This window comes from Lepidochelys olivacea (assembly GCF_965140295.1).
Source record: "Lepidochelys olivacea isolate rLepOli2 genome assembly, chromosome: 6".
Taxonomy (NCBI): domain Eukaryota; kingdom Metazoa; phylum Chordata; order Testudines; family Cheloniidae; genus Lepidochelys; species Lepidochelys olivacea.
This window is the reverse complement of record NC_140416.1, coordinates 114,162,321-114,176,560: the sequence shown is the minus strand read 5'-3', so window position 1 is coordinate 114,176,560 and position 14,240 is coordinate 114,162,321. Positions and strand designations below refer to the sequence as shown.

At 42.8% G+C, this 14,240-nt stretch overlaps 1 protein-coding gene across 1 annotated transcript in view; it reads left to right on the top strand.

The window, feature by feature from the left end:
* Positions 1–14,240, top strand: part of SYNE2 (spectrin repeat containing nuclear envelope protein 2) — a 272,335-nt gene that overhangs the window by 224,023 nt on the left and 34,072 nt on the right. Inside the window, exons 100-101 of the mRNA XM_084632047.1 lie at positions 2,317–2,475; positions 3,750–3,916. Coding sequence (XP_084488173.1) covers positions 2,317–2,475; positions 3,750–3,916 — 326 coding nt within the window. The remainder of the gene's footprint in view (positions 1–2,316; positions 2,476–3,749; positions 3,917–14,240) is intronic.

Genomic DNA, 14,240 nt, shown 5'->3' with positions numbered 1-14,240 from the left:
AAGATCTTTTAGGTGTTTGTCTCTGTCTGAGGGGTTGGAGCAAATGTGGTTGTATTGTAGAGCTTGGTTGTAGACAATGGATCGCGTGGTGTGGTCTGGATGAAAGCTGGAGGCATGTAGGTAAGTATAGCGGTCAGTAGGTTTCCAGTATATGGTGGTGTTTATGTGACCATCGTTTATTAGCACTGTAGTGTCCAGGAAGTGGATCTCTTGTGTGGACTGGTCCAGTCTGAGGTTGATGGTGGGATGGAAATTGTTGAAATCATGGTGGAATTCCTCAAGGGCTTCTTTTCCATGGGTCCAGATGATGAAGATGTCATCAGTGTAGCGCAAGTAGAGTAGGGGCATTAGGGGACGAGAGCTGAGGAAGCGTTGTTCTAAGTCAGCCATAAAAATGTTGGCATACTGTTAATGTGAGTTAATGTGAGTCTAAATTAGCTGTTACCGCTCAAGAAAGAGATCTTGGAGTCATTGTGGATAGTTCTCTGAAAACATCCACTCAGTGTGCAGTGGCAGTCAAAAAAGCAAACAGAATGCTGGGAATAATTAAGAAAGGGATAGGTAATAGGACAGAAAATATCATGTTGCCTCTATATAAATCCATGGTACACCCACATCTTGAATACTGTGTGCAGATGTGGTCCTCCCATCTCAAAAAAGATATATGGGAATTGGAAAAGGTTCAGAAAAGGGCAACAAAAATTATTAGGGGTATGGAACGGCTTCCCTATGAGGAGAGATTAATAAGACTGGGACTTTTTAGCTTGGAAAAGAGACGGCTAATGGAGATATGATTGAGGTCTATAAAATCATGACTGGTATAGAGAAAGTAGACAAGGAAATGTTGTTTACTACTTCTAATAACACAAGAACTAGGGGTCACCAAATGAAATTAATAGGCAGCAGGTTTAAAACAGATAAAAGGACGTATTTTTTCACAAAACGCACAGTCAAACTGTGGAACTCCTTGCCAGAGGAAGGAGTTGTTGTGAAGGCCAAGACCATAATCAGGTTCAAAAAAGAACTAGATAAATTCATGGAGGATAGGTCCATCAGTGTCTATTAGCCACGATAGGCAGGAATGGTGTCCCTAGCCTCTATTTGCCTGAAGCTGGGAATGAGCGACAGGGGAGGGATCACTTGATGATTACCTGTTCTGTTCATTCCCTCTGGGGCACCTGGCACTGGCCACTGTCGGAAGACAGGATACTGGGCTAGATGGACCTTTGGTCTGACCCAGTAGGGCCATTCTTATGTTCTTATGCTTTTTGGAGGCCATTCCCCTATGCCCCTTCCATAACACTTCTAGCCCCCCCTTTCTGTGTAGTCCATGTAATGTGAATGAAGAGGCAGTGCAGATTTAGGAATACATTTCCCTACCCTGTAATTTGTTGTGCATGAGGAACATATGGAATCAAAGTTCTCAGAACTGAAAAGGCAAAAGCAGAATAGTGTGAGGTTATCTAATGTATCACATGTGATATGAACGATCTTTTTATGTTTCTTTTCCCTCATTGCTACTCTGAAATTCCAACCAGTGTATAAAGTTATATCGGGCGTAGAATCCAGGCACTAGTAATAGAAGAGGTAAATGGGAAGAACGTAGGGTGACCAGCTGTCCCGATTTTATAGGGACAGTCCCAATATTTGGGGCTTTTTTTAATATGGGCTCCTATTATCCCCCACCCCCATCCTGATTTTTCACACTTGCTATCTGGTCACCCTAGAAGAATGCCAGTGAGATGATCAAAGGTGGACAATAAATGGGATCTGTATTTGCATAATTTATCGTAATTGCAGAAATATGGGAACTTATTACAGAGATGTATCGCAACACGTGTTGTGTATATGTACATGTGGGTCTGTGAGATATAGCTATTTTATATATGTTTGTATGTAGAAACGAATATTTTGTTTTCCTTGTTTGTTTGGCATTGCCAGATTTCCACTGTATGGCTTATGAATTGTTACAAGTGTCATCATTTATAAAGCCGTCATCTAGTTTAGTAGCTTTTCTAATGGAGAGAAACTGGTGTTTGCTAGACAATGTTTACTCCTGGTGTTCCAGCTTCATGTTATAACATTCTGGTTACCATCTTTAAAAGGAAAACTGGAGAACTCTAATAAATGCTCCTGTAAATTGGAGCAGCTAATTAATTTAGAATTTTGCATTTATAATGAAGTCTGCTGCAATAATCTATTGTTAAAAAGAAACATGAATATATATCATAGTCATGCATGCTTTTGATTATATTTGTAATTGTTGGCTTCCTGCTGAGAGAGATGTTGACAGCTGTCGTGTATTCTTATCCATAGGTGTCTCTGCGTAAGCAGGAGATAGAGGACAGACTCAATGCGTGGACTGTGTTCGATGAAAAGAATAAGGAGCTATGTACATGGCTGGTAGAGATGGAAAGCAAAGTGTTACAGACTGCGGATGTTAGCATTGAAGATGTGATAGACAAATTACAAAAGGTAAACAGGAAAGCAGCTTTTTATGCACTCTAAGAATTAGTGGTAGACAAACCTGCACTAAAATAGGAATGTCGAACAGCATTTACAGGCTAAAGCCAAGAAGTTTAAACATTTAGGCCCCAATTGACAAAGGTATTTAGTGCCTAACTTCCATTGATACCAAGTCCTTTGTCCTTATCCCTACTGCTGATCAATCTCCAAGTCAAAACCAAAAGAAGAACATCCCCCTGATTGCGCTGCAGCAGCATACTGCATTTGCACTTGGAACTCCTGCTTCTTACACTGCAGGAGGACGTAACATACCGGTCCTGTGCTTGATATTTTTAGGGTGTGAAGCTAGAGACTCCTCTCTTAGAGTATCCTTTGTAGGTGATCTATGGAGCCCTGGTAGTGCTTCATTGCTCCCCCACTTCTCACCAGTGCCAGCTGTTGTGAAAGGGGCAGTTGGAAGGTAAATGAGAGATGATCCCAGAGTACGGAGGTGTGCAGTAGTTTTGGTACTAAGTACATAGGAGGTCACCACAACCAAACAATGCCTCAAAACCCACAGATCAAGTCGGGAAACACATCTGATTTCCTTCTGTGGTACTGGACTTGATTAAGTAATAATATATAAAAAGCACTATCTTATAGACACAGGACAGTAGTCCGCTGTCAGTATCCTTTCCTAATGGGTTAAGGGGCTCAGTATCTAATCCCAGATCTCCCAAGTATAAGAATACCAGCAAAGAAAGAGCCCTTGAACTTGAATTCAGGTTCTTTCAAGGTAACTTGTTGAAAATTTAAGTTAAAAGAAAAAAAAAACCAAGAAAATATTAGAAATTTAAATTGCTATTCTTAGGGTTATGTACCTGAAAGCTTTCAGGTCTTTAAGCCACTTATTTTTTATAGTGTCTTAATTACGGGTACTTTATTCCATTAAGAATAAGTTTTCAATGTAGTACTTTAATGTATTAAAACACCAGATCTAATGTAGTCCTTTGTGGCTTGTTTTCCCTACCCTTCTCTATTTCATTTATTTTCTGGTTGTATGATAAAAAGATAATAGGTTGGATCCTGGGCTAGTGTAAACTGATGTAGTTCCATTTTCCGCAGTGGAGCTCTGCCAATTTACACAAGCTGAAGATCTACTCCCCTGTGTTTCTGTAGCACTCTTGGTCATCCCACTTCAAGCTCATTCCCACCGACACAACAAAGAAACCCAGAAACATTATTTCAACAAGAAATTGATTTTCATTATTTGCTGTGAGTAATTTTTGGATGCGTTTTTTCAGGACTGTATGGAAGAAATAAACCTGTTTGGTGAAAATAAACTTCATTTGAAGCAAATGGGTGATCAGCTGATCAAGACTAGCAACAAGAGCAGAGTCACAGAAATAGATGACAAACTCAATAAAATTAACAATCGGTGGCAGCATCTCTTTGATGTCTTTGGAGGACGGTAAGAACTTAAATTTCAATACTTGCATTTGATGGAAAGTGATTGAAACTAGGAAGTGGCCTTGAACTTTCAAATAAAATGCTTATTTTGACAATTTGTATAATGTCTACATTTAGTTCCCAACTAAACTCAGAAACATACTGACCTGATTTTAAAGTATATTAATTGGGATTTCAAAATTGTCTTAAAAATAAGATTAAATCTATATTTTCTTATTCAGTTTGATTGTTAGGGTTTTCTGGTCTATTTTGAAACCACACTGCTCCATGTACACAGCACTGGGGGAGTTCTTTCTAAATCTGAGGGTTTAAGGTAGAATCAAAGTGATTTTACTTTGCTATTGTACTGAACTTCATTTTAAAAATACCATATTGGCTGTGCAGCAATGTGGTAGATTCTCCATCACTTGGGAATCTTTAAATTAAGACTGTATGCCTTTCTAAAAGATAGGTCTAGTCCATGTACAAGTTATTGGAATATGTGGGCATCACTGGGTCAAATCCTATGGCTTGTGTTATGCAGGTGGTCAGACTAGATGATCAAAATGGTCCAGTCTGCTCTTAAATTTTTTGGAATGCCTAACAAATAGGAATTTAATCCCAATATTGTAGGCTGCTCTTACGTGACCACATCTGTAAAACCTGCACATTATTTTTAAAATGTAGCATACACCACAGACTGATAAATTAGGAAAAGCTTTGCCATGGCAAAATAACAAAAACTGGATAGCCCCATCTATGATAGCTTCTGATTGGATTAAATGTTTTATTTTACTGAAAGAACTAAGAAAACTGTGACCCTGCCCTCTGATTGAGATAATCCAATTTCATTATAATCTGTGAACAGATTGAGTCTTTATCCCACCCCCAGCACAGTACACCGACCCCAAGGTGGTGTCCAGATTCACCCCCTTCCTGGGATTTGGGTTTATTGGTAACTCAGAAACAATAAAATGAATATAACATAGGCAGAAATCTTGGGTTGATGCCAGAGGTAAACTCTTTCTAGAGTTTCTCGCTGTCCTTGTTTTCTGTGGGCCTTAAAGAAGACTCCCACCCCCTTAATGTTCTGGTTGGAGCAAAGTGTGCCCAACCATCACCATGACTAAGCTGTAATTACCCTGAATCGTAATGAAGGATTTTAGCACTTGAGCCTAAGGTGACTCAACAGAAGAGCCCTTCTTTAGAGTCTGCCACTCAGTTCTGCTTTTAATGGATAAGGCACTGGATTGGGACTCCATAGACATGAGTTCTATTCTTGGCTCTGCCACTGGCCTTCAGGGTGATCTTGAGCAAGTCTGTGTCTCGGTTTCCCCATCTGTCAAATGGGGATAGATACTGACCTCCCCTGTAAAGCACTTTGAGATCTGCTGATGAAAAGTGCTATACAAGAGGAAGGCATTCCAGTTCTTCATGCAAGAGGTTTCCTACTTGCAGTTCACTTCTGTTGATGAATCTCCATTGTATTTATGGTACTGAAGTGTTATAACTTCACTTTTTCTCTGCCTGTTATAGGTTTGTTGTAAGGTGCTGGATTTTTAACTTCTGAGACCACTCAGTGTTGTTGTATGCTGCACACTGGCTTTCAGTTTTGAATGTTAACTGTTGTGAAATAATGTTTTAAAATGCAAGCTACCATATTTTAAAAAAAATCTCTGATCTTTGCAAGCAGCTTGGTGCCACTTCATAAATATTTTTTAGTTTAAAAACTGAATTGCACACTGTGTGTTTCACTGATAATATTTGAGAAAGTACTATAAATTAAAAGCAAAGGAAAGGTTATTTTTTTCACAACAACTGTACCCCACAACGTACTCAAGTAATCTTTGCCATAAACCAACCTCTGCCTGGCTGCGGCTAGGAATAACTTCCCCTTTGGACATATTATTGCATAACTGTCCATTGTGGCAGGGTTTTTTGCACTACCTCTGAAGCATTAGGACAATGGCCACTGTGTTGGGGAATGGATGTTGAACCAGATAGACCACTGGTTTGATCCTGTGTGATAATTCCTGTGTTCCCATCATAAGTGTGCTCTGGAGGATCATTTTTAGTATTCTAAGTTCTGTGTTCCTCAACCCTTACATTGAGTACAGGAACAGGGCAGAGGGGTCAGCAAAAATGGCTTGAGCTCCCTGTATCCTGGGGTTGCTTGAGAGCCTGTCTGAGCTGTGATGTAAGATGGAGCAACTTACAAATTATGCAGTCCTTTGGGACTTTATGCTAGTGCAGGATTGGCACAGAGCTCTGCATGCCCCCTCCCTCACCTAACACACCCTGTACATGGGGATGAGAGGAATGGCTGATGCAGGGGCCAGCTTTATGCCCGTGGAGAGTTATCCTATGCCAGGGGAATTCTCTGCTGGCCACTTATAGCTAGAATCCAGTGACACACAGAGGCTGGAGTAGAAACAAGATATGGGATTAGTGTGTACTTTTTCTGAAATTTAGCACTTCTTTTGTGAAATTATAACCCATATTCACGCTGTATTTTTCAATTTTAATTAGAGAAAGCAAAGCTTTTACATTTATTCCCAAACATGCTTTGACACTGCAGTACAAATTTTTCCTCCCAGCTATAATTTTCAATTGAGGGAGATTGGATGTCTTTCTGAAAGATCGGCTCTAGCTTGACCATTGGGTGGAATTCTGTGGGTTGTATTATGCAGGAAGTCAGACTAGATAATCATAATGGATCCTTTTAGCCTTAAAAATCTATGAATTAACATAGGAAAAATTATACACTGTCAAACTATGGTAAGCAACTGCTGCCACCCAGGTGAATTAACTTCTCAGAGACAAATTCAGAGGCAGAATCCAACAACAGAGAGGAAAAACAAAAATTTAAATTGAGTGATTACTTAAAAAAAAACCATGAGAAATGTCTTAAGGGGAGATATGTATAAGTTTTACAAGTTAAAAATGAAAATTATAAGCCACATATGTATCTTATAACAATCATACATAGCAGCTGTATGGAGCTTGGTTTTTTGCTGGTGCGAATTGGCATAGGTCCCTTAATTTCAGTGGAACCAACAGATTTTCACCTACAGAAGTTCTGGGTTATATAATATCTGTATATGTCTGTATGGAAATATATGTGTGTGTTTGCATGTGTTTTTCATAGGTGGGGCTTAGTAGCACCGCATATAATTAAGGTTGCCTGACATTTCGCATTATAAAACCTTATAGTTGCTTATAACTGCAAAACTTTAAACATTTTGACTGAAATTTTCCCGATTAGATGTGTGCCTCAGGTTGATTTTTTTTTTTTTTTTTTTAAGTTCAGTCAAAACAGGTCATCTGTTTCCAACACCAAAGCTAGGGAAAATAAGTTTTTACCCATGTTAAAAAGGTCTTGCTACCTTTTATTTGAAAAGCCGTAGTCTTCCCATGCTTTGAGTAAGGATTTGAAATTTGGCCAGAGAGTGGTCTTTGTGTCAGGGAAGCCTTGCCTTTTACAATTCCAGTGAAAATCTGTCCAAGTTTGGTCGAGTTATACATCTTACACAGGCCCAGTAGAGACCTTAGATTTTAGCAGCTAAATTCCCAAAAGATTCTGGACACACTGGGCATGCTCCAACCTGGTCTAAGCAGGACTTTCCCTGCAAATGCAGCTCTGGGCCAGGGCAGGACCATGTACCTGAACTGAGAGCCGGGAAGATTGTCTTTCCTTTTCTCTCAAAGACCCCACTGCTGGGACCAGCCAGCATGGAGGAAAGCTGCCTGGTTCAAATACAGTGGGGACAAGAGCCAGACCTACAGGTAGAGTAGATTGAAAATAGGAGCCTGGATGGGGGAGACTGGGACTGAAGGCAGGGAAACTGGGAATTGGGGTAGGAGGGGGACTGGGAGCTGGGGATAGGGGAGACTAAGAATGGCTGTGGAAGGAGGTGAGGGGGTAGGAAAGACACATGACAAGCTGTTGGACTTTTGGGGGAGAACTGGGACTGACTGGGCAGAGACTGGGACAAGGAGCCAGAGGGTGGAAGTGAAATTTGATGAGGAGATCAGGGAGATAGATTGGGATTGGGAGCCAGTGGAAATCGGAAATATGTGGGAGGGGCAACTGGAGATTAGAGTGAGCGAGGAGGCAGATCAGATATGGAGCTGGGAGGGAGACTGAGTACAAGGAGCTGGGGGAGGAATGCAAGTCGGGGAGTCTGGACTGGTGATACTCAGATTTATTGGGCAAAGGGACTGGGATGAGAAGATTGAGTACTGGGCCTGGCTAAGTGAAGAGAATGGGACTGGGACAAAGAGCTGGGTGGGGAAGAGACAGGACAGGGACAGTTTGTAGGGGACAGAATGGGTCACCCTTCTGCGGAATGCCCCCTAGAATACACTCCCCTCCAGAGCCGGAGAGTCTCATCATTCCTCTGCTGTCACCAGATATCTCAGTTACCTCAAGTGGCAGAGGTCTGTGCAGTGATCTAAGGGTTCTAACCCTGATGATGTCAAATGGTGGAATTTCTGTTTTTTCATTTTTTTTTTATTTAATTTAGGAAATTACCCACACAAAACTTCGTTAAAAGATCCATCCTTTGCCCTGAATGAGACACAGGTCCTGTGGGAAAAATAGTATGTGATCATATAATTAAAGACTGTATCATGAACTACATGCACAAAAAGGTTACATTCAGATTGCACAGGGAACCTTATTTCTGTCATTTCCTAACTTTTGAGTGCGTGACTTGGCAATCTTAATGTTTTTAACATAGTGTTTTGCACATAATATTATATATATATATATATATATATATATATATATATATATATATGTCTATACAATATTGAAATGACAGCCAGTCTAATCAATACAGAACAATTCCAATAAACAACTTACTTCACCTTAAACCAATAAACAACCTGAGACAGATGGGCAAATTAGGTGACTTCTCAGTTTAGAATTTGGAGTGATTCTCTTAGATCATGGTGACAAGCCCAGATTTGCCATATGGCGGCAGCTACACAGAATGGACTTAGCACTTTTATTGTATGTATCTGCTTGGCTTGTGCAGTTCACAAAGGCATTGTCATGTGTGTCACAGCTGAAGCATGGTTTGATGTAAACTAGGAAGCATCTGAAAACATAATTCCCATGGAAAAAATAACATTCAGACATCATCTGTTTCTTTTTTTAAGTTATGTAAATTAATTTCTGTACAGCTTTGGAGAGACTATTAGCTAGCCATTCTCTTCTGTGCTTTCCTTTGTTGGCTGGCAGGAAAGGAAAAAAGCAGGGTACTAGACAAACAAAAGTTTAAAGTCTAATTTGAGATTTTGGCCACTTTCTGAGTGTTCTGCAATTCCACTAATTGTGGAAACATGTATCTTAGATTCCAGAACATCATCTGCAATCTTTTCTTATCTCCACTTATCAGTTAGCAGCAGTACCCTTAAAATGAAATGCTACACATGTGTACACACACAAGTGTGCAAGGCCCAAAATGTAGAGGAAATGGCGTGTGTAGGCTGCAGGGGGGGGGGGAGGGGGAGGTTACCAAGAACACATACACTAAGAATTCACATCCTGTATGCAGTGGAGCAGTACTCTGCACCGATTGCCTGCAAGGATTGAGAGAGTTTTCAGGGACAGTACATCATATAGGGCAATGCAGTCCTGTGGCCTCTCTCTGTGGCCTGCTTTCCACCAAGATTCTACTGTGTGTAGTGTTTTGTGGGCAAGCACAGTGAGGAAGTATTTGCTCTTGAAGCTATTGTTTCATTATGACTGTCTGCAGACTCAGGAAGCCACCACAGCGGTGGTTCATGCTCAGAGGATATCTTCACAATCCCAGGGTTTAACAATGTACTTATTTATAAATGGATGTTTAAACTGCGCAGAAAACACATGAACCTGCATTAAAGCATGGCATCTCGGTGGTGGGTCCCTCCAGGGGCCGTAACCAAACCGATTAGTCTACAGTAATAAATGCACTTTCAGCATGTATGTTTGTATCCCATAAACATACTGTATATTGCAAGCAGCTTTTCAATCTAATTTCTTTATAAGATTGCAGAGAATAAGCACCATTTCCAAACAACTCAGTCTGTCGTGGCTTATTGGCAATGCCTTGTGCTCCTGTGTTGGTTGCGTAGATTCACTTTCTTTGCCTTACTGAGAAAAGCATGAACCAGGTGTATGCTGTGATGAGAGAATTTGTGTGACTCTTTGTCTGCAGGGCAGCTCACAAATTATAGCAGGGATTGGTTGGAATAAATACATGGCTACAACCCCTAATATAAGCACTGAAATATGGGGACATTGCCAAGGCAAGTTAACGTTAAGGCTCCCAACATGGTGGTGTCGTTCACCTTACACCTCCCAACATGGTGGTGTCGTTCACCTTACACCTCCCAACATGGTGGTGTCGTTCACCTTACACCTCTTTTTTAAGGTGAGGCTTGACAAAGCCCTGGCTGGGATGATTTAGTTGGGGATTGGTGCTGCTTTGAGCAGGGGGTTGGACTAGATGACCTCCTGAGGTCCCTTCCAACCCTGATATTCTATGATTCTAAGACAGGTCTCATCCATGGTCATTCGGCAAATCCTATGCATCTGGAGGCTCATAGCCCTGACCACAGCAAACCCTTTTGATGGATAATTCTAAACAGGGTAGGCTTTAGAGACCCTTCCTTCCACCTCTTAGAGATTAAGATTTTTCCCCTCCCCTGGACAGTCTGGGTGAAATTCTTAAACAGCAATTTAAAACTACAAGGGTCATAGTAAAACAGGATTTCATAAGAATATTCAGGACATCAGACTGAAGCAAAATAAATCATCTGCATAACACCTTGCAGTCTGCAAAAGGTAGTCTACATACAGTAGGTCAATCTGTGGCATTACAGGGAATGCTCCGGGCTTGTCTACATGGCAGGTTGGTGCACAGAAAGCCAGTGTGGGAATCTACAGTGCAGAAAAAGTTCCATTATGTGTGGTAGCAGTATCCACATGGTGAGCTACCTTGTGGAAAGCTTGTATGCTGTAGATTCACACTCTGGCTTACGCCACACTAACTAGCCATACAGACAAGCCTTTAGGCTCTGGCCGTATGTACACTACAAACTTTGGTCAACACAAGTTACAAGTTAGCCCACAAAAGCTTATGCCCCAATAAATTTGTTAGTCTCTAAGGTGCCACAAGGACTCCTCATTCTTTTTGCTGATACAGACTAACACAGCTACCCCTCTGAAACAAGTTACATCACCCTTCAGCTGCCGCACTTAGTGTATCGCATGTGCGTGCACATACTTGTCTCCTTCTGTCAGCACTGCACGTGCTCACCAAGAGTGTTTGCAGTGCACCATAGGTAGATATTCCAGTGTGCAACCCTCCACCCATCCAGCGTACCATCTTTTGGGAAGTTTTGGCAGTGCATGGTGGGGCCAAAACGAGTTGGGCAGAGGTGAGAGCAAGGGGTCAACTTCCCAACATGCAACTGTCTCCATCCCATAATGTCATCTCTAGCACATAATTTTTGCACCTTTTTTCAAAATCTCATGAACCCGCGCAGCACTCCTGACTGTCCACCATCTCTGACTGAAACAGGGAGCGTGCACAACTCTGCACTTCGGTCATAAGTGTGGCAAGCACAGGATTCACGATCCTCCCAGTATTTGCAGCTGCAAGAATCAGCTGATGATTCTTTTGGAGGACAGATTGCTGTGGGACATAGTGAGAACCAATTCAAGGTTGCAGTTGGTATTCACAGAGCAGCTGCAGATGGTGGGGCATGACTTCTGGGCCCAAGAAACGAACACTGACTGGTGGGATTGCATTGTCATGCAGGCTTGGGATGATAAGCAGTGGCTGCAGAGCCTTCAATGTGTGAGGCTGCATTTCTGGATTCGTGTGCCGAGCTCACCCCAGTCCTCCAGCTCAGGGACACCAAAATTGAGAGCTCCACTGACTGTGGAGAAGAGAATGATGATCACACTGTGGAAACTTGCAAAGCCAGATTGCTACTGGTCAGTGGAAAATCAGTTAGGAGTTGCAAAATCCACTGCAGGGGCCATTTATTGCCTCCTGCTACACAGGGCTGTGAGGTAGTGGGTGGATTTGCAGCACTGTGGTTCCCGAACTGCGATGCAGCAATAGATGGAATACATATCCCTATTTTGGCACCAGACCACTTTGCCACAGAGTACATCAACAGAAAGGGCTATTTTTCTCTGGTTATGAAAGCATTGGTGGCTCACCACAGACACTTCACCAACGCCAGTGTGGGCTGGTCGGGAAAGATGCATGATGCTCACATCTTTAACAACACAGGATTTTTCAGAAAGCTACAAACAAGGACTTTTTTCCCTGGACTGGCAGATTACCATCGGCAATAGTATTCCTGGGGGACACGGCCTACCCTTTGCTTCCCTGGCTCTTGAAGCCATACGCCAGCCACCTCGACAGTGGCACGGAAAGATTCAGCTGCCTCCTCAGCGGGTGCAGAATGACAGTTGAGTGTGCCTTTGTTTACTCACAAGAGTGGATCTCAGTGAGACAAATATCCCAATGGCTCTATCTGCCTGCTGTGTGATAGTGGGGGCAGGAGGGGGGTGCAATTTAAAAGTTCGGTCACCCCCTGAACAGCTTGAGTCACAGCACCTCCCCCAGGCGAAGCCTCCCCACCCGGAAAGCAGCAGCCCCTCCCTGCAGCACCTAGCTGTTGCGCCTGCGTCTCCCTTCGGGGTGCAGCTCACAGCTCAGCTGGCCTTTGAGGTCACTTGACTGGCTCGCCTCCGCCAGCTGCCACACAGGGATGGGGCCTGGCAGCACCATGTGACTAAGTGGGGCCGGGTCTGAGTCAACAGGAAAACCCGCACATGGGAGTGGGGCGGCCCCACCCAGAGCCCGCAGAGGCTGGGTGGTTTCCAGCTGTGGCTTTCAAGGCCTCCCAGCTAGGGGCACCTGCGTATTAGCCACCCCATGGCCCTGGTTAAATCCCCCCAGGTCCCTGTGTGAGACCCAAACTAACACTGGGCCAGGCGCAGAATTTGCCTCCTGGAGGTAGGCCCCATTGGCCTGGTTGGAGGGTCGTTGTGGGTCAGCACCGCCTGCAAAGGGAGGCAGCTTGCTGTTGCTGGTGTCTCTGTTTTGAATAATCTACTGTGCACTCATGTATTTTGAACTCACTCCCTGCACACAAAAAAAGAAATAAAAATATAAACCCTGGCAGAAATCGGGTGGGCACAGATTTCCCATAATGCCAGAGAAAATGGTCAAATGCATTAGACTTCCAAATAATTTCTTGGATTTTTGGAGTGATTTTTCAAAGTTTTTGTGCCATGTTGCTGATTTTCAGATACATCTGTGTTTAAACCAAGTTTCTTTCTTTCCTCCCAGCCCTTCTCACCCTTCTCTGGCAGTGATGTCAGAACACGGAATTTGTGATGATTGATTTTTTGACAAATGAATGATGTCATAAGTAAAGATTAGGGGGCAGTTTGATTGCCAGTGTAACTTCTTGCACTTCATTGGTCCTACTCCTTCACTGGAGGGCTGAGCACAGGACAGGGTAGACTGAATAGGAGTGAGCTTCAATTTGTACATAAAACGCTGTGATATGATAGCAAACAAGGCAACAGAGAGCATAATCCAAGTAAGCATTTTGTGTGTGTGTGTGTGCGCACGTTTGTGTGCGTTTTAATTTTGGGGATTGCTTCAACAGGAAAATCCCGCTATAAATCATCAGAGTCTGAGGCTGAAGGTATCTGACTGTACTCAGTAGACTTTACCTTTTGGTTGTGAAGCCTCTGGAGCATCACCTTTTCATTACCACCCCCAAGCAATCACTCAAGGTATTTTTCTTCATGAGCTGATTCTGTTGTGTCAGAGTAAAGCTATTTTGTGTTTGTGGTTGGGTTCTCAGCAATTTGCCAGGTAAAAACGCAGATTAACAGAAGGAAACCAGTGTTGTTCAGTGTGTGTGTGTGCACGCACGCGTGCTGAGACTCCACAGCTAGGGGCTTTGCCGAGGAGGAGGAGGATGGAAAAAGGCTTCCCCCCCACCCCCACCCCCCAGGGGAGATGCTAAAGCAATGAATAAATAGGGCATCCATAGAGGAGGGGTTTCCTCTTCCATGAGTGCTGTGGATAAACAGACAGAATCCTTGCAGCTTGGAATTTACAAGCTAAGGAATGATTTTCCCCTATAAACGGTAAGTGCTGTTTCAATAATCAGCTCTGCATTTGGTTATTGTGCGTGTAAGAGTAGAAATCACTAATTCAGTAGTATCTGTCTGGGTGGTTCAGCAGACTTGGGGGATGGGCATTGCTATGTCAGCATGTGCGTGTGTGTGTGTGTGCAATTTGCCTGTGACAAGT